The sequence below is a fragment of the Bubalus bubalis genome, chromosome 24, assembly GCF_019923935.1.
Source record: "Bubalus bubalis isolate 160015118507 breed Murrah chromosome 24, NDDB_SH_1, whole genome shotgun sequence".
NCBI classification, from domain to species: Eukaryota; Metazoa; Chordata; class Mammalia; order Artiodactyla; family Bovidae; genus Bubalus; species Bubalus bubalis.
In genome coordinates, this window is record NC_059180.1 from 16,338,553 (window position 1) to 16,364,600 (window position 26,048).

Here is a 26,048-nt window from a genome sequence, read left to right on the forward strand (position 1 = left end):
GCTGGGGGGGTGGCCGGCTGCTGTAAGTGGAACGGGGGTCAGAGCTTCGTGGAGGGAAGAATAACCTGGGGGGGGGAAGGAAAGAAAAAGGAAGAAACCCAGACAAACAGGCAGGTGGACACACTGAGGAAGGCCCCCGACGTGTGAGAACCCCCCCAGAAGGAACACACCACCCCCTGGCCCTCAGGAAGGGAGCACCATGGAGTCTGCGCACTCCAAGACCACAGAAGAATGTTTGGCCTATTTTGGGGTGAGCGAAACTACAGGCCTCACCCCGGACCAAGTTAAGCGGCATCTGGAGAAATATGGCCATAATGGTAAGTGTTCCCTGGAGGAAAAGGCTGGTAATGCCCTCCTACATCCCCACAACATACACACACAGACACACACACACACAGACTCACTTACACACACTGACACACACACACACACACACACACACACACACACTGAAGCCTCTCCCTCCAGGGTATCTTAGGGAAGAGGCAAGACCTGGTCACTTGAGGGCAAGGGAGGGGAAGATACTGAGAAAGCAGGATCCCTGAGTCCCTGAGTTTTGGGAAGCTTTTTGGGACAACCTCAGTGAACCTCAGTTTTTTCGTGGCCTGATTCTCTTACCTTAGCCACAAAGTCCTGGTTGTGGGTGGCATTAGACTGAGTGCCAAATGAATAATGTCCTTTTCTTCTTTTTCCCCGGGCAGAGCTCCCTGCTGAGGAGGGTAAGTTACTGGAAGCCCTGAGCTCTCATAAAAGACACCTCCTTCCCTCTGGGCCCCACTCCCTTCTCCCTGTCCTCTCCTTCCAATTCCCGGGGGGAAATGTTCCTCCTCAAAGGTTAGAGTCTGGCTGGGGCAGAAGTTTCCAGGCACGTTCTCCTTGAGGCATCCAATCCTTGAACAACTGCCCACCACTTTGAGGAGCCTGTTTTTGGACTTCGGGCCAGCTCCCTCAGCCCTTTTCTCAGTACCAAATGGCCTCGCCGTCACCCTAGACCCTTCCTGCTCCAGGCTGGACCCCAGCCTGCACCTGGAGTCCCTGCATTCATCCGTTAGACCTTAACACCGCCCCCTCCCACCTCCCTACCCTCCCCTTGCCTCTGCCCTCAGGGAAGTCCCTGTGGGAGCTGGTGTTAGAGCAGTTTGAAGACCTCCTGGTGCGGATCCTTCTCCTGGCCGCCTGCATTTCCTTTGTAAGTGTGTTGCGCGGTGGTGGTGGTGGTGGTGGTGGTGGGGGAGTGCATCTAGGGGTTAGCCTGGGCTGTGGATTGGGGGGATCTGGAGTATCTGCTCGTGGGCAACCCCAAATCAGCGGCTCCTTTGGTCCAAGCCCTCAGCATCCTGTCCTACAGACTAGAACTGAGGGAGTGGGATGACGCTGACTTGCATACTCCTCTGTCCTCCCCCACACCCCGCAGGCAGGTTTTATTTTAAGCTTTAAGGATGTTCTCAGCCAAAACACTGAAGCTAAGCCGCCCCCGGAGCTTCAAGGGCTCCGAGAGCTCGGGTTACCCCCCCAGCGCCGGGCTCCGGGGCTCAGATGCTACTGCTGTTCCCAGGCCACTGCGGCTCCCAGCATGCCCCGGGGCTCACACAGGGCTCCGCCAATCCCCGAGCGTCCCGGAGCTCCTGCCCCTCCCTCCTGGCGCTGATTGGTCGAGACAGAGACTCCCTCCTAGAGGCGGGAAAGAGCTGCTGGTGCGAGGGGGACTCCAAAGGCTCCCAAAGGCCCAGACCCCTCACCTGTCCCTGGGCCTCGCCTCCCCGCTCCCCCTATCAGCGCTGAAACTCCCAGGACCCCCTTCCTCGTCCACTTGACCTGACCCTCCCCTCAACCCTCAACCTCAGGGCTGCCCCCATTCCCTCTCAAGGGCCTGCCTCCGCTCCTGCCCTGGAGCTCCCTTGCGCACGCACCAGCCTAGCAGTCCCGCCTGCATTTTGGACTTCCTTCCTTAACATCGTAGTCCTCCTGGAAGACAGGACTCTGGAGGCAAAAGCGTCTCCTTGTCCCCTGGTCTCTGTAGTAGAGGCCTCGCGGGCCCTTGAGTACTAGCTGGCAGAACCTCACTTCTCCCTTCTCAGATTTGCTCCTTGACATTTGCCTGTGGCTGTTGCCTGGCAGTGGCAACAGCTGGGGTGGGGTGTGTACAGGAGGCCCCGTAACACTATCCCCTCCTCCTGCTCCCTCATGAAATTGGAGCTTCCCTGCCTCGGGCTGTGGGGGAGGGCTGTGGGTGGGCAGGGCGCCTGCGAGGACCACAGGGTTTTTTCTATGGGTTTTGGCTCCTGTGGGATGGATGTGGCTTGGGGGTAGTTGGCCTGGGTGTCCCCTGAGCTTCGTTTGCAAGCCAGCAACTTGGTCAGGGAAACCTGAAAGCATTCCCAGTTAATCCCTGAGCTGTGCATGTCTGTGCCCGCCTGTTCTCGCTGAGGAACAGCCGTGGCTGCGCTTGCGTGAGTTAAAGGAGTGGACCGTGTAGGCACTTAAAGGGATGTGGGGCTGCAGTGCCTCCGTGATGCCCCGCCCCCTGTGCTCCTGCACGTGTTCTCATCTCTGTCTGCTCCCCTTAACCACCTGAGGGGCTTTATTATCTGTTGATCTCCTTCCCTTGCTCCCCAGGTGCTGGCCTGGTTTGAGGAAGGCGAAGAGACTGTCACCGCCTTTGTTGAACCCTTTGTCATCCTCTTGATCCTCATTGCCAATGCCATCGTGGGGGTTTGGCAGGTTAGCTTTGACTCCACCCCCCATTCTTTCACATCCTGACACTGGACCTGAGGCCAGCCTCCCTCCCTGTCTCCTCCTCCTCCATCACTTACCCTGGGCTTGCCTAGTATCTGGTCCTTTTGCCCAGTTCAGGAGACTTGGTATTCCCACTTTGACTTGCTGGTTGTTCAACCCTGGGCAGGTGCCTTCATCTCTTTGAGTCTCAATTTCCTCATCCATAAAATGGGACTCATAATCCTGTCCCTTGAGTTGTGGTGAAATTTAACAAGATGATGAGTGTGAAAGTACCCAGCCCTGTATCTGGCATGTAGGAAGATTTCAGTAAATGCTCATTTGATATCCTTCTTCCTCTTGCTTTCTCCCACCCTCTGCCTTTCCTATCCCCTGCTTCCTGATTTTCTTTGATTCTCCTTCTTTCTCTTCCCAAAACCCCTGTAGTAGTAGTAGCAGTGTTAGTTGCTTAGTTGTGTCCAACTCTTTGTGACCCTATGGACTGTAGCCCATCAGGCTCCTCTGTCCATGGAATTCTCCAGGCAAGAATACCAGAGTAGGTAGCCATTCCCTTCTCCAGGGGATCTTCCCAACCAGGGATCAAAACCACATTGCAGGCAGATTCTTTATTGTCTGAGCCACCAGGAAAGCCCCTAAACCCCCTCGCCTATTCTCAGCTATGGGTGACAGTATCCTCACTCATCATGTGAAGTTTGTCTGCTTCCCTGGGCCAGGAGCCAGGACCACATAACCTGCCTCCTCTGTGATGCTCCAACTTCCCCCACGACTCTGGCCCCTGCTCCTCCATCTCTACCCCACCCCATCCTCCTTGATCGGTCCCTTCTCACTCCACTACCTTCCTTTCTCTGCTGACTCTCCTCTCCTCAACCCTATTCCCCCCAGGAGCGGAATGCAGAGAATGCCATCGAGGCTCTGAAGGAATATGAACCCGAGATGGGGAAGGTCTACCGGGCTGACCGCAAGACAGTACAGAGGATCAAAGCTCGGGATATTGTTCCTGGAGACATCGTGGAGGTGGCTGGTGAGTGATGGGAACGAGTGGTCCAGGATGGGTTTTGAGGCCAAAAAGATGTGTGTGTGTCAGGGGGGTGGGGGCTGCTCAGCCCCGATCCCGTGTCCAGGAGGTAGCCACTATGGTGTCTGGTAGTCTCGGCTTCTCCTTCTCAGACTCCTCGGGGGTCACTCCAGGGCACTGTGGCCACGGCACATCCTCTCCACCAGAGTCTGAGCAGGAACAGCCAGTCCTGTCCCTGAAGCTGCAGGCAGACCCCTTGTTCCCCCTCCTCTCAGCCAGCCCTTGCGAGCGACAGGTGGAACCCAGGCCCTGCCAAGGGCCCTGTCTCCACCCCCTCCTGAGGCCTGGCTTCCCTCTCCTTCCACCCACCCCCAAGCTTGGTCAGCTTTAAATCTTGACCTCTCAGTGCCCTTGAGGCCTCTCAAAGGGGAAGGAGCGACAGTAGAAGGGAAGGGGGGGCCAGAGGCTCGAGCCCCCGACCATGTAAGGGAAACTCAGGCCCCAGCAGAGAGCACGGGACCTGGAGGAGGGGAGCTCAAGGAGGGCCCCGCCTCTCCGGTGAGGGACACTTAATGCCTGACCAGGGAGGGGTGGGGGCCGGGAGGCTAAGATTACTGGGATTCTGCCCCCTTCAGCGGTTTTTATATTTGCCCCATGCTGGCCTTCCCACGTCTCCAGGCCCCTGGCATAGGGAGTCGTGTCTTTCTAGGGCCTGCTTCCCTCCACCAGACACCCAAGTTGCTACCCTGGGAAGCTTGGCAAAAGGGAGGGCGGGCTGAAGACCCCAGTGCCGCATCCCAGGGCGCATCTTCCACCATGACGCTTTGGAGTCAGCGCCATGAATGTCTATAAATATCCCTTTGGCTTGGGTGACAGGGTGTCCCGCCCAACTCCATTGCTGACCTCCTCCCTCCTCCGTCAGCTTCCTCTGGCACGGGAGGAGGAACCTTGGGAGCAGGAAAAGGAGAGCAGTCAAACCCCATCCCCAGGACCAGCCTTGGGACCAGGCGGGATGAGGCTGGGGGGCGGTTCTCTTCCGTGGAGAGGTCTCCAAGTCTGGTGGGGCATCTGCCGTGTCTCCCAGGCGGTTTCCTAGGCTGACCCCCTCTTTCTGTGCACATCCCTTGGCCTCCCCCCACTTTTATCAGCTCTTTGCTGTCTATGGCTCCCCCCTGCCCCCACCCCACTGAAGCCACCACCCCTGCCTTATTCCTTGCAGATGCCCTTTCTCCCCAGCCCATCTCCTCAGCTCACTCACACTGGCTTCCTGCCTTCCCCTGATGCTCAGACCACGGCCCAGCAGGCTTCTGATGTGCATCCATCCCTTCCATGTGGACCTGGCAGGCCTGCACCCTCTGCCTCCACCGCTGCCCCCTCTCCTCCTGCATCTTCTCTTCTCACACTTCCCTCTCCTGTCTTCTTACTCCACCTTTTGTCTGGGTTGACACTGATTTTCTCAATTCCCCATTTTTTTTTTCCTGTTTCTTGTACCTTCTCCAGCTGTTCCACTTTGTTCTCGTCCATGGATACACGTCTGTCCAACTTACCCTATTTTTGGGGGGTTGGGGCTGCCTCTTGTGGCATGTGGGGTCTTCTTTCCCAACCAGGGATTGAGCCCGCAACCCCTGCATTGGAAGCATGGAGTCTTAACCACTGAGCTGCCAGGGAGGTCCCTGACTCACCCTATTACTCTAATTCTTTTCATGCCTGTCCCTCCTCACCTTTCTCCCTCTTGTTTCCCTCTCTGTTTTGCTGTCTGCCATGGCACCCCACTCCAGTACTCTTACCTGGAAAATCCCATGGATGGAGGAGCCTGGTAGGCTGCAGTCCATGGTGTCACGAAGAGTCAGATATGACTGAGCGACTTCACTTTCACTTTTCACTTTCATGCATTGGAGAAGGAAATGGCAACCCACTCCAGCGTTCTTGCCTGGAGAGTTCCAGGGACGGGGAGCCTGGTGGGCTGCTGTCTATGGGGTCACAGAGTCGGACATGACTGAAGTGACTTAGCATCCTCACTTTTAGGGCTTCCCTGGTGACTCAGTGGTAAAGGACCTGCCTGCCAATGCAGGAGACTCAAGAGTCATGGCTTTGATCCCCGAGTCAGGAAGACTCCCTGGAGGAGGGCACAGCAACCCACTCTAGTATTCTTGCCTAGAGAATCCCCATGGACAGCAGAGCCTGGTGGGCTACAGTCCGTGTGGTTGCCTAATAGGGAGAAGAACATTTGGCAGGGAGACAGTGGGAGTGAGGGTTAGAGGGAGAGCCTTGCTGGGATGACAGGACGACCCCCTGAGACCTGAAGGAGGAGGGGTCTTCAGACAAAGATGGGGTTTTCTCCCTTCTCTGCTGACTTCATGCCCCTCTTCTCTCTCCACAGTGGGGGACAAGGTCCCGGCAGATATCCGCATCCTCACCATCAAGTCCACCACCCTCCGGGTCGACCAGTCCATCCTGACAGGTCTACTGGCCAGGGGGCGGGGCGGGGGATGCATCACAGGAGGATTTCATGTGGGAGGAACTGAGTGGACAGAGAGAAAGGGGACCCCTGGCCATAGGGCCCCTGTCCTGGCCCCATCGTGGCAGTGATGTCTGCCCTGGTCAGCTTTGCTCACAGCCTGAGCCTGGAACACAGGGGGTCACGGAAGACAGTGGGATGTTTATGCCCATCTCCAGATCGCCCATAACTCATCCCTTCCACACAGATACGTGGGCACGGTCACCCAGAGAACCATCTTGCCTTTTCAAAAGCCCCCAAGTGAGGAAGCATAGGTTCTAGGATCAGATACAGGGTTCAGATCCACTTAAAACCTCAGCTGCTTCCGTTTCTGCCCTGGGAGAGAGAGGAGAGAGCCAGTGAGCTTGCTCTGTGGTCCAAGGAGGCCAGCTGGGCTGGCTCAGGGTGATTGCCTGAGCTCCTGCCCTTCTGGTGAGGGATACAAGGTCCCCAGGGTGGGGGCCTCTCCCTTCCACGAAAGCGCTCTCCAATTGAGAGCGCACTTTCAGGTACATCTGCTTATTTGATTTTCACCAAGACTGTGTTCTGAAATGTACACATCATTGTCCCCGTTTCACAGCAGAGCAAACCGAGGTTAAGTCATCCAAAGCCATGCAGCTTGTGAGTAGTCAGGCGGGGATTGGGGTCAAGGCCCTTTTACTCTAAGGGCAATGAGTTTCCCATCTACCTCCAGGGACTTCTTTTCAGAGTCCAGACTTCCTCCAGGATTGTTGCTTGGTCCTTCCTAGGCTGAGAAGGGAGAGAGTTAGGGGCAGGAAATCTGAGTGAAGGACATGACGTCATCTGAAAACCCCTCCGGCCCTTCTCCACAGGCGAGTCTGTCTCTGTCATCAAGCACACAGAACCTGTTCCCGACCCCCGAGCTGTCAACCAGGATAAGAAGAACATGCTTTTCTCGGTGAGCCCTTCAGGGCCAGCTGTCCTGTGCTCCAGCCAGGGGGCCCTGGTCTGGGAGAGATGTGACGGCAAGGGAAGAGATGAGGCCCACAGCTAGGGGGGTGCGTTGCAGCTTGAGGGCCGTCGCCTGACTCCCTGCCTCTTCTTCCCCTTCCCAGGGCACCAACATCGCAGCCGGCAAGGCCATTGGCATTGTGGCCACCACCGGTGTGAGCACCGAGATTGGGAAGATCCGTGACCAAATGGCCGCCACAGAGCAGGACAAGACCCCTCTGCAGCAAAAGCTGGATGAGTTTGGGGAGCAGCTCTCCAAGGTCATCTCCCTCATCTGCGTGGCCGTCTGGCTCATCAACATTGGCCACTTCAACGACCCCGTGCATGGGGGCTCCTGGATCCGTGGTGCCATCTACTACTTTAAGATCGCCGTGGCCCTGGCTGTGGCTGCCATCCCCGAGGGTAGGGCGACCTCTCTGTCTCCTCCCATTTGCTCCTCTCAGCTGCAAAGACCCTTTATCTGAATAAGATAACATTTACCAGTCCCAAGGATTAGGACCCGATATCTTTGGGGGCTGCTCTTCAGCCAGGTGGCACAGTTGGTAAAAGAATCCATCTGTCAGTGGAGGAGACGTGATGGGTTCAATCCCTGAGTCAGGAAGATTCCCCCTGGAGAAGGAAATGGCAACCTGCTCCAATATTCTTGCCTGGGAGATTGCATGGACAGAAAGGCCTAGTGGGCTACACAGTCCATGGAGTCCCAAAGAGTTGGATACAACTGAGCACACATTGTACACACACAACGCGCGCACACGCACACGCATTCAGCCTACCCCACTAGGTCTCCCTCTGTGCCCCGGTTTAGCTCCCTCACCCCCTCTACTTCCCCACAGGCCTTCCTGCAGTCATCACCACCTGCCTGGCCTTGGGCACCCGCCGGATGGCAAAGAAGAATGCTATCGTGAGGAGCCTGCCCTCCGTGGAGACTCTGGGCTGCACCTCTGTCATCTGTTCCGACAAGACGGGCACCCTCACCACCAACCAGATGTCTGTCTGCAAGGTCAGGGCAGGGTGACAACTCCCACTCAGATGGGAGGTGAAATGGTGGGGGTGACCCCTTCATCACAGGCAGCTTCTCATTTGGGCCTGAGAAAGAAATGCTCTGAGGGCACAGGGCGCCATCCTGCCAGCTATGAGAGGGGGCAGAGAAGCCCGCCTGTCCTCGTCGGACAGCTCTCTGTGGCCCGCATCCATGTGCCAGACACTGCTGTGTGTTAGCTCTAATCCCTCACAGCTGCCCCACCAGGGGAAGGTTTTGTTACCTAGTTTTCCAGAGGAGGAAACTGAGGCTCTGGGAAATTCCATGCACAGTTAATAAGGAGCAGAATTGAGTTTCAAACCCAAGTCTATTTGGCCCTAGAGTATCTGCTTGTGCAGCAGACTACCCTCCAGAGTGGTCCTTTGTGACAGGGCAAGAGGAACCTGGTCACATGAATCCCAAATGGCATTTCCTAAACCAGGGCCCTTGATCTTTTCTGTGCCCTGGACCCTTTGACCGTCTGGACCTCTACATTTAATATTTTCAGTCTATAAAATAAAACACACAAGATCCTGTTTTTAAAATACACTGGATTGGGAATTCCTGCAGGTCTGATGGTTAGGACTTGATACTTTCACTGCCATGGCCCAGGTTCCATCCCTGGTCAGGCAACTAAGATCCTGTCAAGCCGGGCAGCGTAGGCAAAAACAGAAATAAAATGCGCTGGATTACAGAGGAAACCACTGATTGAAATACAGCAATCAAAATATTTTAAAAACAGATTCGTGGTTTGGTAACACATATGCTCCTTTAATAATGTATTAAGTAGCAAGTCCAGCAGTAGTTCTCATAAGCGCCGTAACGCTGAGGCAGGGATGAGTATAAATGCTATTTTGAGAGCCCTGAAACAGTGCAACGTGATAGGAGAGTGTTTATGATTTTATTGGTGGCCAAGTCACAGCTTTTGCTAATGCTAATGTGGTGCATTGCCCACATTCATAACTGGACGGAAATGTTAAATATCAGAGAAAAAAATGAAATGTAATTTTAAAATTTTTATTCATTTTTAATTGAAGGATAATTGCTTTACAGTATTGTGTTGGTTTCTGCCAAACATTAACATGAATCAGCCATGGGTATACCTGAAAAAGATGTTGGTTTTGTTTTGCCATCAAAGTTCACAGATCCCTTGGTCTGCGGGGTCATCCATGGACCCCAGGCGGAGAACCCCTGACCTAAAAACAATTCTCTGGACTAGCATGTCTGTGAAATAGAAATTACTGTCCGAAGAATCAAGGCCTCTCAGACCAGGCACAGAAAGGCTGTACTACAGGCCTGCTGGCGTTTGAAAGCCTCAGAGAAGGCTGACTGTAGAGAGGGTGGATTACACTCTTTTTAACCCAGATTTTCCCAGACTTTGCTGGCCGCAGAACCATTTTATCTTGGAACGTGTCTTAAGCCCCATCCCTTCCACACTTGCTCTGGTTCAGGGTGGGCTTCTCGCCTCTGTGCTGCGTGACCTACATTCCCTCTGAAGCACAGGCGTCAAAGCCAGGCCACTGGGCTCCTGTCATGTTTCGTAAAAATGAACTCATTGCCCACATTTGAAAAGTTAAGAGATTTCATAGAAAAATAACCTGAATTTCTAGTTCTTCCTGCAAAACTGGAAGATCTGGCTGCAAGAGGCTGGAGCTGTAAATGGGTCACGTGCTCACACGTGGACCGGTGGCCACAGTCCCCAGAACACCTTGTGATGCACCTCTTATTTTACCAATTGGTCTGGAGGGACCTTCAGTGTGGCCTTCAATAACTTAAAAAAAATAATTTTTTTTATTTATTGGCTGTGCTGGGTCTCTAGTTGCGCGAGGTTTTCTCTCATTGTGGCGAGCAGGGTCTACTCTCTCATCGCAGCGTGCAGGCTTCTCCTTTTGGTGGCTTCTCTTGTTGCCGAGCTTGGGCTCCATGGCACGTGGGCTCAGTAGCTGCGGCTCCCGGGCTCTAGAGCACGGCTCGACAGTTGTGGCACACGGGCTTTGTTGATCCGTAGCATGTGGGATCTTCCCGGATCAGGGATCGAACCTGTGTCTCCTGCATTAGCAGGAGGCTTCTTTACCCCTGAGCCACCAGGAAAGCCCTGCAATAATTAAAAAATACATATATGTTCATTTTACTTATTTGTCTGCGCGGGGTCTTAGTCGTGGCACCTGGGGCCTTTGATCTTCACTGCGGCATGTGGGCTCTCAGTGGCAGCACGTGGGATCTAGTTCCCTGACCAGGGAGCCAGTCCAGGCCCGTTGCATTGCGAGTGTGGAGTCCTAACCACTGGACCACCAGAGAAGTCCCGTAACTTTTAAGGCCATGGACACAGAATAAGAAGAATGATTTGCAAGGGAGTGGTGGGAAAGGGGAGGATGCAGGAAGGAAAAAGGAAGAATGAGTGGGGGGATGGTGGGGGGAAGTTGGGTGAGTGTGTGCAGCTGGCCGGACAGGGATGCTCGTGGCCCGGGCCTTACCTTGGTGCAGACTGCCTTTAGACACAAGGAGAGTTGGCCATGTGTGCACACCCCCTTCTCTGCAGATGTTCATCATCGACAGGATAGATGGGGACCTCTGCCTGCTGAACGAGTTCTCTATCACTGGCTCCACTTACGCTCCTGAAGGAGAGGTGTAAGTCCCCCCAAAGGTTGTCTTCCATTTCCCTGTGCCCCTTCCCCACCACACACACAGACACACACACACCTCCTCTCTCCCCCGGGGCCCTCCCTCTAGTTTTGTCTTCCTGTTTCTCTCCTGTTCTTCCCTGGCCTCGTTCTCTCTCCCGCCGCCGCTCATCACCACGTTGGTGCCACCTGCCCCCGTCCCTCGCTGCTTTCCCCGTGCTCTCTCTGCATCTCATTCCCCATCTTCTCTACCTGTCTCTTTCCCTTCCTTCCTCCCCGCCCCACCGCCAGCTTGAAGAATGATAAGCCAGTCCGCTCAGGGCAGTATGACGGGCTGGTGGAGCTGGCCACCATTTGTGCCCTCTGCAATGACTCCTCCTTGGACTTCAATGAGGTAACCTCTCCTCTCCTGAAGCGGCCCCTCCTTGCCCCTCGAGCTGGCTGCGTCCAGGCCTCCCCCACAGGCCGCAAAGAAGGGGTCTGGGGGAGGGGGTCCCTCGTACCAAGCCTCTCCTGGGTGTAAGGGGAAGAGAGTAGTTTGCTCCCTTCCTGTTCTAGGTGGAAGGTGGGAGCGAGGGGCCAGGAGCCCAGGGCACCTACTTCCTCTTCCTTCTCTACCCTCTCAGACCAAAGGTATTTATGAGAAGGTGGGAGAGGCCACCGAGACAGCCCTCACCACCCTGGTGGAGAAGATGAATGTATTCAACACCGAAGTGAGAAACCTCTCGAAGGTAGAGAGGGCCAACGCCTGCAACTCAGTGAGTCTGGGCGCTCCCTCCCGTTTGTCTCCACCCTATACAGGCCAGGACCTAAGGAACCTCAGGAGATGGGGCCCCGTAGGGCCTTGTGCTGGGAGCCAGCCCCAACAAGCAGCTGGCCTGTCCACAGCTTTCCTTGGCGAGGCTGACTTGGGGTGGGGCCTCCCAAGTCACTTATACTGACCCTCACTTACACCGCTCTTTCTGGTGCCCAGCTGGAGCATCCCTGGATGCACCGACAGTCACCTTCCCCACCATGTTCCTAGTGGAAAGGGACTGAGCTGGTCCCAGAAACCATGAGTGACCTATCCTGGGACAGCCCATTGTCAACTGCTACCCACTGCCTCTAGGAACACACTCATTTTTTTTTTTATCAGATCTCAAGACTTGATTTGTGGCTTCCCTGGTGGTTCAGATGGTAAAGAATCTGCCTGCAATGTGGGAGACCCTGGGTTCAATTCCTGGGTCGTAAAGATCCCCTGGAGAAGGGAATGGCTACCCACTCCAGTATTCTGGCCTGGAGAATTCCATGAACAGAGGAGCCTGGTGGGCTACAGTCAAGGGGGCAGGCTACAGTCCATGGAGCCACAAAAAGTCGGACCCGACTGAATGACTAACACTTTAAAGACCTGATTTAGGATTTGTGTCTGCTTTAGTCATTTAAACACATTTAGTCATATGTGTCTGCTTCCCTGATACACAAGTCCAAATCTGAGATTATTACTCTAAGTTCCCAATGTTAATATTTACTAAAGGTCTATATTGATTTCCTCAGGGTTGTCTTATTATATTTCCCACACTGCTCATTCTTTTTTTTTTTTTTGGTAAAGGCAAGATGCTTATTGCTGTTTTAATATAACAAAAATATTGAAAGCCACCTAAGTATTAATAGAGGATTCATTTTTTAAAATTTACAAATGATAATATAAACATCAACATTTTAAAATTTTATTTACTGTTGCTATTATTGTTTTGTGGAGAAACATCCAGACTGCATTTGGCACATTCATTTTCATGAGGTGCTTGGTACTGCATGCCAGGCACCAGCTCCCCGCTGTCTCACAATACACAGACCCACACATGTGGTGGCTTACATTTAAATTCTTAAATAAAGTGAAAACTCAGTTCTTCAGATGCACTAAGCACATATCCTGGGCTCAGTAGCCACTGTTCAGTTGCACTGCATTCGGCCACCTAGATTATTAAACATACCCATCATTCTGGAAGGTTCTATTGGACAGTGCTGCACTACGTGATCTTGTTTCTATTGTGCTTTCAGTTGGACACTAAGACCATAGCACCACTAGCCTTGGAATTGTCTCCATTTCTGCTGTAGGTAGCAGACTCAGCTTTATCTCAGACTCAGCTTGCGGTCTGCTCTGACCTCCAGATCTTTTTTGGCTATGCTTTTAAGGGTCTGGGACCCTTCTAGCACAGCATCATTGCTCTTTCCCCATCCATCTCAAGTCTGGCCTCTCTCTCCCTGTCTCCTCTCTCTCAGGTGATCCGCCAGCTAATGAAGAAGGAATTTACCCTGGAGTTCTCCCGGGACCGAAAGTCCATGTCTGTCTATTGCTCTCCAGCAAAATCCCGGGCTGCTGTGGGCAATAAGATGTTTGTCAAGGTCAGGAATTTCCGAGTGTGCCTTGGCCCCCCTTCTTCCTAATCCTGAGCCCTTCTCTTTACCCGTGCCGCTCACCATGTGCTGGAAAGAACAGCCGTCTCTGAGTGTTGTTCTGCTCCACTAGGGTGCCCCCGAGGGGGTCATCGATCGCTGTAACTATGTGCGAGTCGGCACCACCCGGGTGCCCATGACAGGGCCGGTGAAGGAGAAGATTCTGTCAGTGATCAAAGAGTGGGGTACTGGCCGGGACACCCTGCGCTGCCTGGCGCTGGCCACCCGGGACACCCCCCCCAAGCGAGAGGAGATGGTCCTGGATGACTCTACCAAGTTCATGGAGTACGAGGTGAGTCACCTGCCTCACCCCCCTCTGCCACCCGTCATGTCCTGCCTCGTCACGGGGCCTGGAGTCACAGGATGTCAGAGTTTGAAAGAATCTTAGGAGTCTTCCAGTCCAGGCGGCTTGGCCTGTGGTCCGTGGACTCATCTGATACGAGGGTGAGGCACTTGTTCCAGAACAGAAGCCAGCCGGGTCACTGAGCACGCTTGGGTTCAGCTGACGTGCTTCCACAGTGAGGTTTTGTGGGGTTTTTTTGGGGTCATTATTGAATTTTGTTATGATATTACTTCTGTTTTATGTTTTGGGATTTTTTGGGCCCCGAGGCATGTGGGATTTAGCTCCCTGACCAGGGATCAAACCCACACCCCCTGCATTGGAAGGCAAAGTCTTAGCCACTGGGCTGCCAGGGAAGTCCCACAGTGAGGTTTTCTTAAGAGGTGCATGGACCTGTATCCTGGGACTGGCTCTTTATCTTGTAGCAGACCTGCTCTGAGTAGCACGGAAGTCCACTCCATTTTATAGAGAGAACAATGTGGTCTGGCAGGTAACACTCAAAGCTGGAGACCAAGCAAGTGGCCCTGCTGAAAGCAGAAAGCACTTCCCTCGCTTCCAGGTCGAGTTCTTTCTATGAAAGACAGGATCTGCCACCTAGGATGGGCCTGGCATCCCACAGGCCCTCATGGGAACAAGGAATGTTTCCTGCCCTTGAGCTTAGAGGCCTGGCTGAGGTTTGAGCACCAGGCGTAGACACAGCTCTCCCTCCCACCCCACAAACCTCCTCCCCTGAGTCCGGCACTCTCTGCTCTGTCCCCGTAGACGGACATGACGTTCGTTGGCGTGGTGGGCATGCTGGACCCGCCCCGCAAGGAGGTCATGGGCTCCATCCAACTATGCCGAGATGCCGGAATCCGAGTAATCATGATCACCGGGGACAACAAGGGCACGGCCATTGCCATCTGCCGACGGATTGGTATCTTCGGGGAGAACGAGGATGTGGCCGACCGGGCCTACACTGGCCGGGAGTTCGATGACCTGCCCCTGGCCGAGCAGCGGGAGGCCTGCCGACGCGCCTGCTGCTTCGCCCGCGTGGAGCCCTCCCACAAGTCGAAGATCGTGGAGTATCTGCAGTCCTACGATGAGATCACGGCAATGGTGCGGGGACCGGGGCACGCAGGGTCTGCTCAGTGTCTACTGAGATGTCGGTCTTGGGAAGCTGGGGGCCCAGGGAGGACATGGCTGACCGAGGGCCCTGCTGAGATGTGCAGAGGGGAGGAATTAGGGCCCAGATGGAAGGGTGTCAAGGAGGGTACGAGGAAGGGGCCAGCTCCCACCTTCTTTCTCTCCCTGCAGACAGGTGATGGCGTCAATGACGCCCCTGCACTGAAGAAGGCGGAGATCGGCATTGCCATGGGATCCGGCACTGCTGTGGCCAAGACAGCCTCCGAGATGGTGCTGGCCGATGACAACTTCTCCACCATTGTGGCTGCTGTGGAGGAGGGCCGGGCCATCTACAACAACATGAAGCAGTTTATCCGCTACCTCATCTCCTCCAACGTGGGCGAGGTGGTCTGGTGAGCAGCCGGAAGGGCTATCAGCGGGGAACCTGTGGCTGGTATGGGGGATGGGGTGACCACAGGCCTGGGAGGCAGGACAGACCTGTGACCGCCTCCTTCTGGCAGCATCTTCCTGACAGCTGCCCTGGGGCTGCCCGAGGCCCTGATCCCTGTGCAGCTGCTGTGGGTGAACCTGGTGACCGATGGGCTCCCAGCCACAGCCCTGGGCTTCAACCCCCCAGACCTGGACATCATGGACCGGCCCCCCCGGACCCCCAAGGAGCCCCTCATCAGTGGCTGGCTCTTCTTCCGCTACATGGCAATTGGAGGTGAGCAGGACGGAACCCCAAGCTTCTTCCCCACCCTCAGCTTCCCCATGGCAGCTACCCTGGCTGGTGGGCCCTCTGCCTGTACCACTGTTCATGGCCACCAGCCCTCTCAAGCCCTCCTATCTCCCCAGCCCTGGCACCGCCCCCCCCAGTGCCCATCTCCTCTCCACACAGGCTACGTGGGTGCAGCCACCGTGGGAGCAGCGGCCTGGTGGTTCCTGTATGCCGAGGACGGGCCTCAGGTCACCTACAGCCAGCTGGTAGGGCAGGACCGAGACGGGAGGAGGCGGCAGTGAAGGAGGGTGGCGGAGGCTTCTGGGGATCCCAGCTTCTCCCCTCGCCCTCGGCAGACTCACTTCATGAAGTGCTCAGAGCACAACCCCGACTTCGAGGGTGTGGACTGTGAGGTCTTCGAGGCCCCTGAGCCCATGACCATGGCCTTGTCTGTGCTGGTCACCATCGAGATGTGCAATGCTCTCAACAGGTGGGCCTACGCCCCCTCCCGCCACCTGTCTGGAGGCCACCGCCTTTGTCCTCCAGCCCTCCCGCTCATCACTTCTCTCCCCTGTGCGCCCCCCACCCTGGCTCCGGCTGCCGCCTGCTTGCAGCCTGTCTGAGAATCAGTCCCTCGTGCGGATGCCACCCTGGGTGAACATCTGGCTGGTGGGCTCCATCGGCCTCTCCATGTCCCTCCACTTCCTCATCCTCTACGTGGACCCTCTGCCGGTGAGCCTTCTTCTGGCCAGGAGCCACCTGCCACCTCACCCACAGGGGCCTCTTCAGGGATCCAGAGGGAGGGATAGTCAGGCTGGCGCAGTGGCAGCTCCGTGGGCTCCTTCTCACTGCCCTTCCCGCCTCCCCGCTAGATGATCTTCAAGCTCCAAGCCCTGGACCTGTACCATTGGCTCATGGTCCTCAAGATCTCATTACCAGTCATTGGGCTCGACGAAATCCTCAAGTTCGTTGCTCGAAACTACCTGGAGGGTAAGAGGCTCCCCTCCTCGGAGCCCCATCTGCCCCCCGAAGCCCTGGCACAGCCCCCTTCCTCCGCGCTGCAAAGGCGCCTGCCCCCCTTCCTCTTCCTTTTCAGGTGGGTGAGTTCCCGGGGTCTGCCGGCCTGTGCCCTTTGCCGAGCGGCCCACCCGGCCCCTTCCCTCCTTTCCCCCCACTCGCCCCTCTGAGCCCCATGCAGACATGGTCTCCTAGGCACCCTCACAACCTCCCCAGCCCTCTTGGCCCCTGTGCTTGCCTCCTTCCCTGGATAATGGTGTCTCTCTGTCCTCTTTGGCCATAGGATAACCCGTTTCCCCCTCCTCCATCTCTTTGAACCGTGTCACAGGTATCAGCCCTCTTCCTGCCCTCGCCCCAGCTGCTGTGCCCCTTGCCCGCCCCCCTCCCTTCAGGTGGCGCGGAGGTCACTTATCCTCACAGCTCCACCGCCGCCACCGCCGCCACCGCCGCGCTTCCGAGTGGGGCCGGGTGTCGGGCACCACTGTCTGCTGGGCTGCGCTGCGTTGCGCTGGCTGGGCGCTGAGCTGTCTGCTGCTGGGGCTGCAGTGGTTGGGAGGAGGGGGGCTGGGGACACAGGTGAGTGGTTGGGTGGTGGGGGGGCCCTCCAGGTGAGTGTGCCGGGGGACAGGCAGGGAGCTGGGAGGAACTGTTCTTCTCGGGTCCCACTCCACCCACCCCACCTAAGATGAGAAAGTCTCATCCTTCCCTTTCCCCTTCCAGATCCAGAAGATGAAAGAAGGAAGCAACCAGGCCTTTTGCCCTCCCTCCCCACCCCATAGTGACGCATCTTCGGCCAGAGCTGTGGCACAGGCCCCACCCCCCACAAGGTTCCCTATTCCTCCTGCCCGACATTCTTGTTTATAAACACTATGTCCCCTTCACGTCTCCTCCCCCCTCAGCAACCTGGCCCCCTTTTGCCCTTGTGAAACCTCCCCTCCCCGACCCTGTGGGGCTCGCAGGGACAAGGCAACTGATTGAGCTGAGCTGCTTATTTATTGAAAATAAATGACAGAAAAATCTGGCCTTGTCTCCATGCACACATCTTGGGGCCTGGCTCGGGCCCCTGGGGACAAGCATCTTAGTGTCAACGCAGTCTGGGAAGCAGCCACCTGGCCCAGGGCACGGGTGCAGAGGGGCCTGGGGACGCACCCCAAGGTTCCCGGCCACCACTCGCAGCTGTCCCTGGGGGAAGGGGACGTGAGGTGACGGGTGTGGCTGTTAGTCTGGGTGGCGGTGGGCGCAGGAGGGTTGGAACCCAGGAGGCAGCATGGCAGCCAGAAAGCCACAGGGCCGAGCTGGCTCACAGAGGGGCTTGGGACCCTCGCCCGGGTGTCATCTTTGGAAGCAGAAGGGCCAGCTGTCTTTAGGAGAAGTGCTGCAGGGGCCAGGGCAACAGTGGCCCTGTCACCTCGACCCCGGCCTTGGAGAGGGTGACGACTCCATCCTGAGACCACCCCCCTCAAGCCTCGGCCTCACGGTTCAGGAGTGAAGGGCGGTCTCCCCCAGGGTGGGCGGGCGCCGGGCCCTCAGGTGTCCTTGATGTCCCTGACGTCCCGAAGGGGCGCCTCGTCTATGATGCCGCGCACCTGCTCCAGGCTCCCTGCCTGGCGGATCCGTTCCAGGCGCACCTGTGGGGGCCGGCAAGGGAGGCAGAGGGCCCTCAGTGGGAAAATGCAGCCTCCACCCCGCCAGCCAGCTGCTCCCCGCCACGAGGGGCAAGGGCTCAGGACTCCTCCTCCCCCAACCCACAGTGAAACTGACTTCAAGGGAAGAAGTGGGTCCTCAGACAGCAGGCTGAGGAGGGGTGGGCAGGGGCAGGCGGGACTGACGAGATGAGCACGCGGCATGCCCACAAGCCCGGCCCTGGGCCACAGGCTTCTCGTAACAGGGAGCAACAGCTAAGAGGAAAGGACTGTGCCAGCCCCAGGGGGAGGAAGAAGACTCCTCTAGCTGGGGGCCTGTCCTTGCAAGACCTAGGACAAGTCGCCGGGAGTCACGCCAGCCCGGTGGGGAAGGGACATGCGGTACCTGCAGGGCCTGGGACAGTCGTACGAAATCCCGCTGCACCTGCTCACTAGTCTCCAGCTCCGCCTGCAGCCGCAGCATCTTTGCCCGCTGCTCCGAGAGCAGGTCTGTGAGCTGGGCCTGGGGGCACAGGACATAGAGCTGGGGTCTCGGATGGGATGTCTGGACAGGGTTACCCCTTCAGTACCACCCTTGATCCTGACCTCTTCTGTGCGGCCCGTGCCCTGTGATGGCCTGAGGACCTCCTGCCGCTTGGCCTGAGGGAGACATAAAGGGAAGCAGGGACGGGTGAGGGTCTTGTCCGCACTGCCAGCCTCCCCCATCACCCCGGCCTGGCCCGGGTCCTGCCTCACCTTGCTCTGTTCCTCCTGGATGCGCTCCATCTCCATCCTCAAGCTGCACAGGGAGGCTGGGGAGTCAGGCAGGGCCAAGACGTCAGGCCCACACCCTTGCTCCTTCCCCTCCCGGCCTGGCGGGGACAGGCTCCCGCCCATACTCACCCTCTAACACCTCTGTGAGGGAAGGAAAGAAAGACAGGTCAAGGCTCATCCTTCTTGCCCTGCACCTCTCACCCCTCCCAGAGCCCGGGGCGGGTGGTGGGGTCCTCGTGGGAGCTGGCCTCCTGGGGAGGGAGGGGGGCTGGCTGGCACCCTCTCCTCACCTGTCTCCTCCCGCTGCACCCTCAGCTGCCCCTCCAGGCTGGCCCTTGCCGCCGTCTCCTCGTCCAGCGCCTCCCGAAGAGTCACGATCTCAATCCGCAGCCTCTCGGCCTCATGCTCCTGGGCCTGCTGGCGGGCCTGCGCCTCCTGTTGCGTGCGGCGCACCAGCTGCTGCAGCTCCTGGGAGGAAGCAAGTCACAGGCTGGTTGCAGGGTGGTGTGTGTGTGTGGGGGGGGAGGGGCAGAGGCCCTGGGGGCCAGGGACTCAAGGGGGATGGTGGGGAGGGTGGACACACACACCCTTGGATGGCTGCTTCCTGCAGCACAAGCCCGGGGAGGAGGACCCTCGGGAGTGGAGTTGAGTGCAAGTTCCAGATTACCCAGAGCAAGACTTGGAGCTCTTGTAATGCTCAGAAACAACTAAAGTTATGAGCACTCCACAGTTTAGGCAGACGTGTGTATGTGTTGGGTTGGCCAAAACATTCATTCGGGTTTTTCTGGGCGCTGTTATGGAAAAACCAGAACGACTCTTTAGGCCAACCCAATAATAAAAAAGACACCAAAGAAGGCAAAGGAATGATAAAGCTGGGGACGGCAGAAGCAGAGCCAAGGAATGTGGGGCGTGGTCGCACGTAAGGAGATGTCAGTCATGGTTCTCAGGGTGGGCAAGGGTTCCAGGTGATCTTCATATTCTTAATAAAGTCAATTGATGGACGGAGGCCATGCACGGATCAATGATGATAGCTTTCAACAAACCAAAGATTCCGATGAATTCAATTTTGTGGATCTCCTGTCACTTAAAAATAAGTCAGGGACTTCCCTTGGTGGTCCAGGGCTTCAGAAGTGGTACTTCCATCGCAGGAGGCGCAGGTTCAATCTCTGGGTGGGGAATTAAGATCCTGCATGCTGTGTGGTGGGCTTCCCAGGTGGCACTAGTGGTAAAGAACTCTCCTGCCAGGGCAGGAGACCTAAGAGACATCGGTTTGATCCCTGAGACGGGAAGATCCCTTGGAGGAGAGCATGGCAACCCACTCCAGTATTCTTGCCTGCAGAATCCCATGGACAGAAGGGCCTACTGAGTTACAGCCCATAGGGTCCTAAAGAGCTGGACGTGACTGAAGTGACTTAGCATACAGGCTTGCTCTGTGTGGCCAAAAGAATTGATAAAGTAAAAATAACAAGCCAAATGACTGCTTCCTTTGTGTCAAAGTGAAAGTGTTAGTCGCTCAGTCGTGTCCGACCTTTTGTGACGCCATGGACTGTAGCCTGCCTGCATTACGGGCAGATTCTTTACCTTCTGAGCCACAGGGGGAAGCCCCTCTTCATGTCAAGCGCTCCGTTAACTCATTTTCTCTCCGTGCCAATGCTGGGAAGGGGTGTGGCCCCATTTTGCAGAGGAGGAAACTGAGTCTTAGCAAAGCCGCATGAGTTGACCACAGTGACGCAGCTGATACAGCAGCCTGGGTCTGTCCCTGAGTCCCCTGGCCGCAAGCCAGTGCTTCGCTGCGCGTGGAGAGGAAGGGCCACACCCCCCTTACCGGCAGCGAGCTGGGCAGCGACTCCTCCCAGCCCTCATCCTGCTCCAGGACCCGGGGGGCTGAGGACGGCGGCTGCTCAGCGCGGAGCCCTTGGTTCTCCTCCGTCAGGCGCTTTACCTCGTGGCTCAGGCACTTGTGGGAGTTGGCCAGCTCTGCCTGGGGGTGGACAGTTAGGACGAGGTGATGAGGGGATCGGTATCTCCTGTGAGGCCAGACCCTGAGCCCTCCTCCCAGACACTGGAAGGAGAACCAGGAAGCCCACGCCCTCCTTCTCAGCCGAGAAAGGAAGAAACACCCTTCAGTAAGCGTCTTTGGCTCCCAAGCTCATTATTTTTTTTTTCCCTTGTTTGCTTGAGGGATCTTAGTTCCCCAAGCATGGATGGAACCCCTGGTTCCCCCTGCAGTGGAAGCATGGAGTCCTAACCACTGGACCACCTGGAAGACCCTCAAGCTCTTTCTGCAGCCTCCTCGATGATTTTGAGGTCACACAGTGGCAGCCACAAGCCACACTGGTTGTTTTATGTGGTCCCTGGATATTCATTGGAAGGACTGATGATGAAGCTGAAGCTCCAATACTTTGGCCACCTGATGCAAAGAGCTGACTCATTAGAAAAGACCCTGATGCTGGGAAAGATTGAAGGCAGGAGGAGAAGGGGATGACAGAGGATGAGATGGTTGAATGGCATCACCGACTCGATGGATATGAGTTTGAGCAAACTCCAGGAGACAATGAAGGACAGGGAAGCCTGGTGTGCTGCAGTCTATGGGGTCGCAAAGAGTCGGACATGACTGAACGACTAAACAACAACTTTAAAACCTGGGAGACTACACACAAATATCCAGATCTGGCTTCTCTTGACAAATGAAGAGATCTTTACAGGGTCTCCGTTTGCCTGCTGCTCCTTCTGGCCGTACACCAGACCTGGTTCAATCATTTGCCTCTCTTGTCTCAAGAAGCATCCGATTTTGCAATCTCTGCTTTTCATCCTCATGACTCTGCAAGCTAGGACCCATTATCTCAATTTCAACGCGTCAACGCTGAGGCTCTGGGCTTGTGGGATTAGCTTAAAGATCACTGAGTGTGTGGTGGGCTCTGTCTAAATGAGGTACTGGGTGCCCTGGAAGCCCTCTTATCTGCCTGGTACCAACTCCAGGGCGAAGCCAGAGCGGATCGGGGTGGGGGAGGGCTGTAGGACAGGTGTCTTGACCTTCCACATGGGCCTCAACCAATTCCCCTCCCACTCCTCTTCTGGCCCCCCTGGTCCCGCAGCCCTCACCATCTGCAGCTGAACGCGCTCCTGCGCCTGGCTCACGGTTCCCTGCAGGGTCCGCAGCAGCTGCTCTGAGTTCTGGACCTGAGCCAGGAGGACTTGCATCTGTGGGTGGAGGTGGGGCGAGGGTGAGGTGGGGCCAGAAGGAAGCCGGGAGTAGAGGCCCCCGGGGCTGGAGCGGAGGCCAAACCCACCTGCTTGGCGCAGTCCTCATTGCTCCGTCTCAGGCCCTCTTGCAGCTCGTCCCGCTCTCGGCTGATGCTCTCCAGGTCCTTCTGCAGCTGCCGCTCCTGCCATAGATCCCGGCCTCAGGCTCGATGGCCAAGGGGAGGCCTCCCTCCTCTCCAGGCCTCTCACGCCTTGCCTCCTGCATCTCCCTGGGCAGCGCCAGCATCCGCCCAGTCATTCCAGCTGAAAGCTCAGGAATGGACATTGACTCTTCTCTGTCTTCCACTACCCGGGTCCAGACCACCAGCAGGCCCTGCCTGGCAGCCTCCAGAATGAATTCCAAATCCACTCACTTGTCTCCATCTCGGCCGCCACCTCCTGGGACCACGGTCCCAGTCACCACCTTCCTCTAAACTACATCAAGCATCACCCTTCCAAGCAGCCACCTTGCTTCTCCCCTTGCCCCTTCCTCCGATTATAATCCATTCTCACCCAGAGTGCCCAGTGACCCATGATGAGCCCAAAGTAGAGCAGGCCTTTCCCTGCCTTAAACCTCATAGACGCTTCCTACAGCTCCTGGTCTGAAACACAAACTTCATGGCTGGCCCCGAAGCCGAGGCCGACCTCCTGTGGCCCCTGCCTGCCTTTCTGACCTCATCTCTCTTCCCCTCCTTGGAAGCCTTCCAGCTCCTCAGACACACCACGGTATGTCCATCCTCTGGGCCTTGGAACCTGCAGATCCTTTGGTCTCTGATCTTCAGAAAGCACCTCTCTTGCCAGCTAGGAAGATCTCCTGTCCTGCCAGTCTCTACCTCATCATCCTAATTTTTTTTTAAGATTTTTTTTTGTATGTTGATCATTTTTAAAGTCTTTATTGAATTTTTATAATGTTACTTCAGTTATTTCCATGTTCTGGGTTTTTAGCTGCAAGGCATATGGAATCTTAGCTCCGTGACCAGGGATCGAACCTGTGGCCCCTGCATTGGAAGGTGGTATCTTAATCACTGGACAACCACGGAAGTCCCTCCACAACCCTGTTGAGTTTTGTGGTGGGAGTCTCACCCTGTGACGCTGTCTTCCTCATGGGCCCATGTGCATGTCTGGGCCTGGCTCCCTCACTAGAGGAAGCTCCAAGAGAGTAGTTTTCTTCTTCACTGCAGGATGCCCGGCTCTAGCTCAGTAAGGACTTGAAGGGAGAGATGGATGGATAGACGCATGTGTGTTGGCAGCCCGCCCTGCCCTCTCCACTCACCTCCAACTGCAGCTGCTCCCACTGGTTGTCTGGGACCAGCTGGTAACCAGGAGGGGGCAGGTAGATGCCTTCGGGGACCAGGGTGCCCGTGGACACCAGAGAGGCTGTCTCCTCCTGCTCGGCGCTCAAGCCCTGGCGGCTGCGGGGCAGGGAGGCGCTGCCGCTGGCCCCCCCGCCAAGGGAGAAGGAGGAGATGGAGGCGCTGTCGTCACAGTTGTGGGCAAAGGCCTCAGCCGCTGGGCCCCCGTCCTCACTCAGCTCCTCAAGAGGCTCCAGCGGGGGAGATGGGTCCCGGGACAGGAGCAACTCCGTGGAGCCGTGCAGGGAAGGGGGATGCCGGGGCCGTCTCTAGGGAGATGGGGCAGGGAAGAGGCTGAGGGGCTGGGGTCCTGCAGCGCCCCTGCCTCCCTCAGCGCCCCCTGGCCACCCCCTCACCTGGATCTCTTGGATCAGCTCCTCCGCCCTCAGCAGTTTCGCCTTCAGTTCCTCGATCTCCTGCTCCATGGGCAGCACGATCTCCCGCAGCTTCTCCGAGTCCTCGTGGGCCTGGGGAAGGGGAAGGGGCGTTGGGCAGTGACAGGCAGTCCTCCCGACTGCAGGAGCCTCAGGCCTGTCCAGAGTTTTCCCTCCAAGCACATCAGCTCTTCTAATCCTCCCAGGCACGTGCTATCACCCCCATTTTAGAGAGAGAAACACAGATGCTCAGAGCAGTTACAAGGCTTACCCCAGGTCACATGGTAGGTGGCTAAAGTCACAACCACCTTCCTGTTGCCCACTTGTAGAGTGACATACGTTTCTCCCCCAATATCATGTGTCCCTTTTTTAAATCATAGAACCTCACATTTTTAGCTGGGCTCGTGACCTGAATCCTAGAATACCATCTACATTTCTCAGCTTCCCTGTAACTAAGCATGGTCATATGACTAAGTTTCAGCTAATGAGATGTAGGCAGACATGCTGGGTGTAACTTCCAGGTCAACCCCTCAGGGGGAAAGGCTGTATTTACTCCTCTTCCTCCTCCTTCTGGCTGGCTAAAATGCAGACATGATGGCTGGCGCTCAAGCAGTCATCCTGGATCATGAGGCAGTATACTACCAATGGCATAACAGCAACATAGGAGGAGCCTGAGTTCCTAATGACTTGTTGAGCTGCCACATCAGTCCTAGAATGTCTACTTCTGAACTCTAATAAAAATAAAAGTGAAAAGTGAAAGTCATGTCTGACTCTTTGTGACCCCATGGACTATATAGTTCATGGAATTCTCCAGGCGAGAATACTGGAGTGGGTAGCCTATCCCTTCTCCAGCAGATCTTCCAGACATAGGAATCAAACCAGGGTCTCTGCATTGTAGGTGGATTCTTTACCAACTGAGCTATCAGGAAAGCCCAAGAAAAATAAATTTCTACCTCATTTAAGCCACTGTTGATTTGGGTTTTCAAACTTTGTCCTACCTGTTATGTCTCCCCACACTCCCGTCACCGCCATATTGCTGGCTGCTTCTTTTGCTCTCTTTTCAGGTTTGGGATTCTGTTGAACTTGTACAGTCAACAGCCTCTGGACACCTCAACTTGGGTGTTGGACAGGCTCTTCTGTCCTTGTACAGCCAATCTAAACCACCTCACACTGCCATTTCTCCTCTCGTTAGCACCAGGTCAACAATAACCCTGCTATCCACCCAGCTGTCCAAGGCAGAAACTGGCCAGTCATCCATCCTCTTCCAATTCATACAATTTCTGCCTCTTGAGTAATTCAAAAACCCATCTCAGACAAGCTCAGTGTAAACCTCCAAATCTCTTATGTGAACACTGCCAGCAGGTAGGGTAAGCCTGTGTGGCCCAAACAAAACACCTCTGATCCCATCTGAAGCCCTGAAGTACATGCTCTGCAGATGCCCACACAGTGGATGAATGACGGCTGGATGCAGGGCCAGCATCGGAACTTCCTGACTCTGGGCCTGTGCTTCTTTCCACCGTACCTGGCAGATTTAATTTAGCAGAGCCTTCTCCTTCACCACCCTGCGTAACCACTCCCTGAGGAACACTCAGAATGCAAGTATAGTGGCAGCCTCTGCAGGCAAATTGTGGGTTGGAAGCCTTCCTTTCTTGGGCTCCTGTCTAGATCTTTGTCCTTCTCACCAGGAGATTAACTCCATCTCCCTGAGCCTCACATATAAGGTGAGCCTCACATTCCTCATGCATAATGTGAGGTAAGTACCTACCTCACAGGGCAGCTGTGAGGTTCAAATGAGGGAAGATGTGAACTTGCCCTGAAAGGTGAAGAGTTTGGTAATCTGTGTTTCCTATGATTGTTTATGACAGCAGGAATAAAAATGATGGTATGCCATAGAGATTAAGAATAAAGCTTTAGAACTAGGCTGCCTAGATTTTAAAGTCCTAGATCTGCTCCTTTGTTTTTTTGACTGTGCTGGGTCTTCCTTGCTGCGCATGGGCTTTCTCCAGTTGCAGCGAGCAGGGGCTACTCTCTAGTTGTGGTGCGTGGGCTTCCCACTGTGGTGGGTTCTCTCGTTGTGGAGCAAGGGCTCTAGGGCTCTTGGGTTTCAGTAACTGTAGCACACAGGCTTAGCTGCTCCGCAGCATACGGAATCTTCCGGGACCAGGGATCAAACCCGTGTCCCCTGCATTGGCAGGAGGAGGATTCTTAACCTCTG

At 55.9% G+C, this 26,048-nt stretch overlaps 2 protein-coding genes across 6 annotated transcripts in view; one reads left to right on the forward strand and one right to left on the reverse strand.

Annotated features, from left to right (window-relative positions):
• On the forward strand, window positions 1-17,489 carry ATP2A1 (ATPase sarcoplasmic/endoplasmic reticulum Ca2+ transporting 1). Of its 2 annotated transcripts, XM_006070538.4 has the most exons (23): window positions 1-317; window positions 702-719; window positions 1,107-1,189; window positions 2,617-2,721; window positions 3,616-3,754; window positions 6,129-6,209; window positions 7,079-7,164; window positions 7,322-7,619; window positions 8,051-8,217; window positions 10,775-10,863; window positions 11,148-11,250; window positions 11,483-11,614; window positions 13,116-13,238; window positions 13,363-13,581; window positions 14,392-14,727; window positions 14,926-15,146; window positions 15,255-15,457; window positions 15,632-15,717; window positions 15,808-15,941; window positions 16,066-16,183; window positions 16,324-16,441; window positions 16,752-16,796; window positions 17,189-17,489. In XM_006070538.4, exons 1-22 carry the CDS (start codon window positions 200-202, stop codon window positions 16,754-16,756), a joined length of 2,982 nt encoding a protein of 993 aa, XP_006070600.1. In that variant the 5' UTR covers window positions 1-199; the 3' UTR covers window positions 16,757-16,796; window positions 17,189-17,489. The 2 variants fall into 2 exon arrangements, with proteins under 2 accessions (XP_006070600.1, XP_006070599.1); XM_006070537.4 differs by lacking the exon at window positions 16,752-16,796.
• RABEP2 (rabaptin, RAB GTPase binding effector protein 2) overlaps window positions 17,443-26,048 on the reverse strand; it is a 13,390-nt gene continuing 4,784 nt past the window's right edge. Inside the window, exons 4-14 of one of the 4 annotated variants that reach the window (XM_006070534.4) lie at window positions 23,816-23,926; window positions 23,381-23,728; window positions 22,155-22,250; window positions 21,967-22,065; window positions 20,690-20,845; window positions 19,155-19,332; window positions 18,994-19,005; window positions 18,847-18,902; window positions 18,697-18,750; window positions 18,497-18,613; window positions 17,443-18,096 (exon numbers count right to left, since the gene is read on the reverse strand). In XM_006070534.4, the coding sequence (XP_006070596.4) occupies window positions 17,995-18,096; window positions 18,497-18,613; window positions 18,697-18,750; window positions 18,847-18,902; window positions 18,994-19,005; window positions 19,155-19,332; window positions 20,690-20,845; window positions 21,967-22,065; window positions 22,155-22,250; window positions 23,381-23,728; window positions 23,816-23,926 (1,329 nt within the window). In that variant the 3' untranslated portion in view covers window positions 17,443-17,994. Of the gene's footprint in view, window positions 18,097-18,496; window positions 18,614-18,696; window positions 18,751-18,846; window positions 18,903-18,993; window positions 19,006-19,154; window positions 19,333-20,689; window positions 20,846-21,966; window positions 22,066-22,154; window positions 22,251-23,380; window positions 23,729-23,815; window positions 23,927-26,048 lie in introns of those variants that run through there. The other 3 variants (XM_044935728.2, XM_044935727.2, XR_006548230.2) reach the window with 3 other exon arrangements.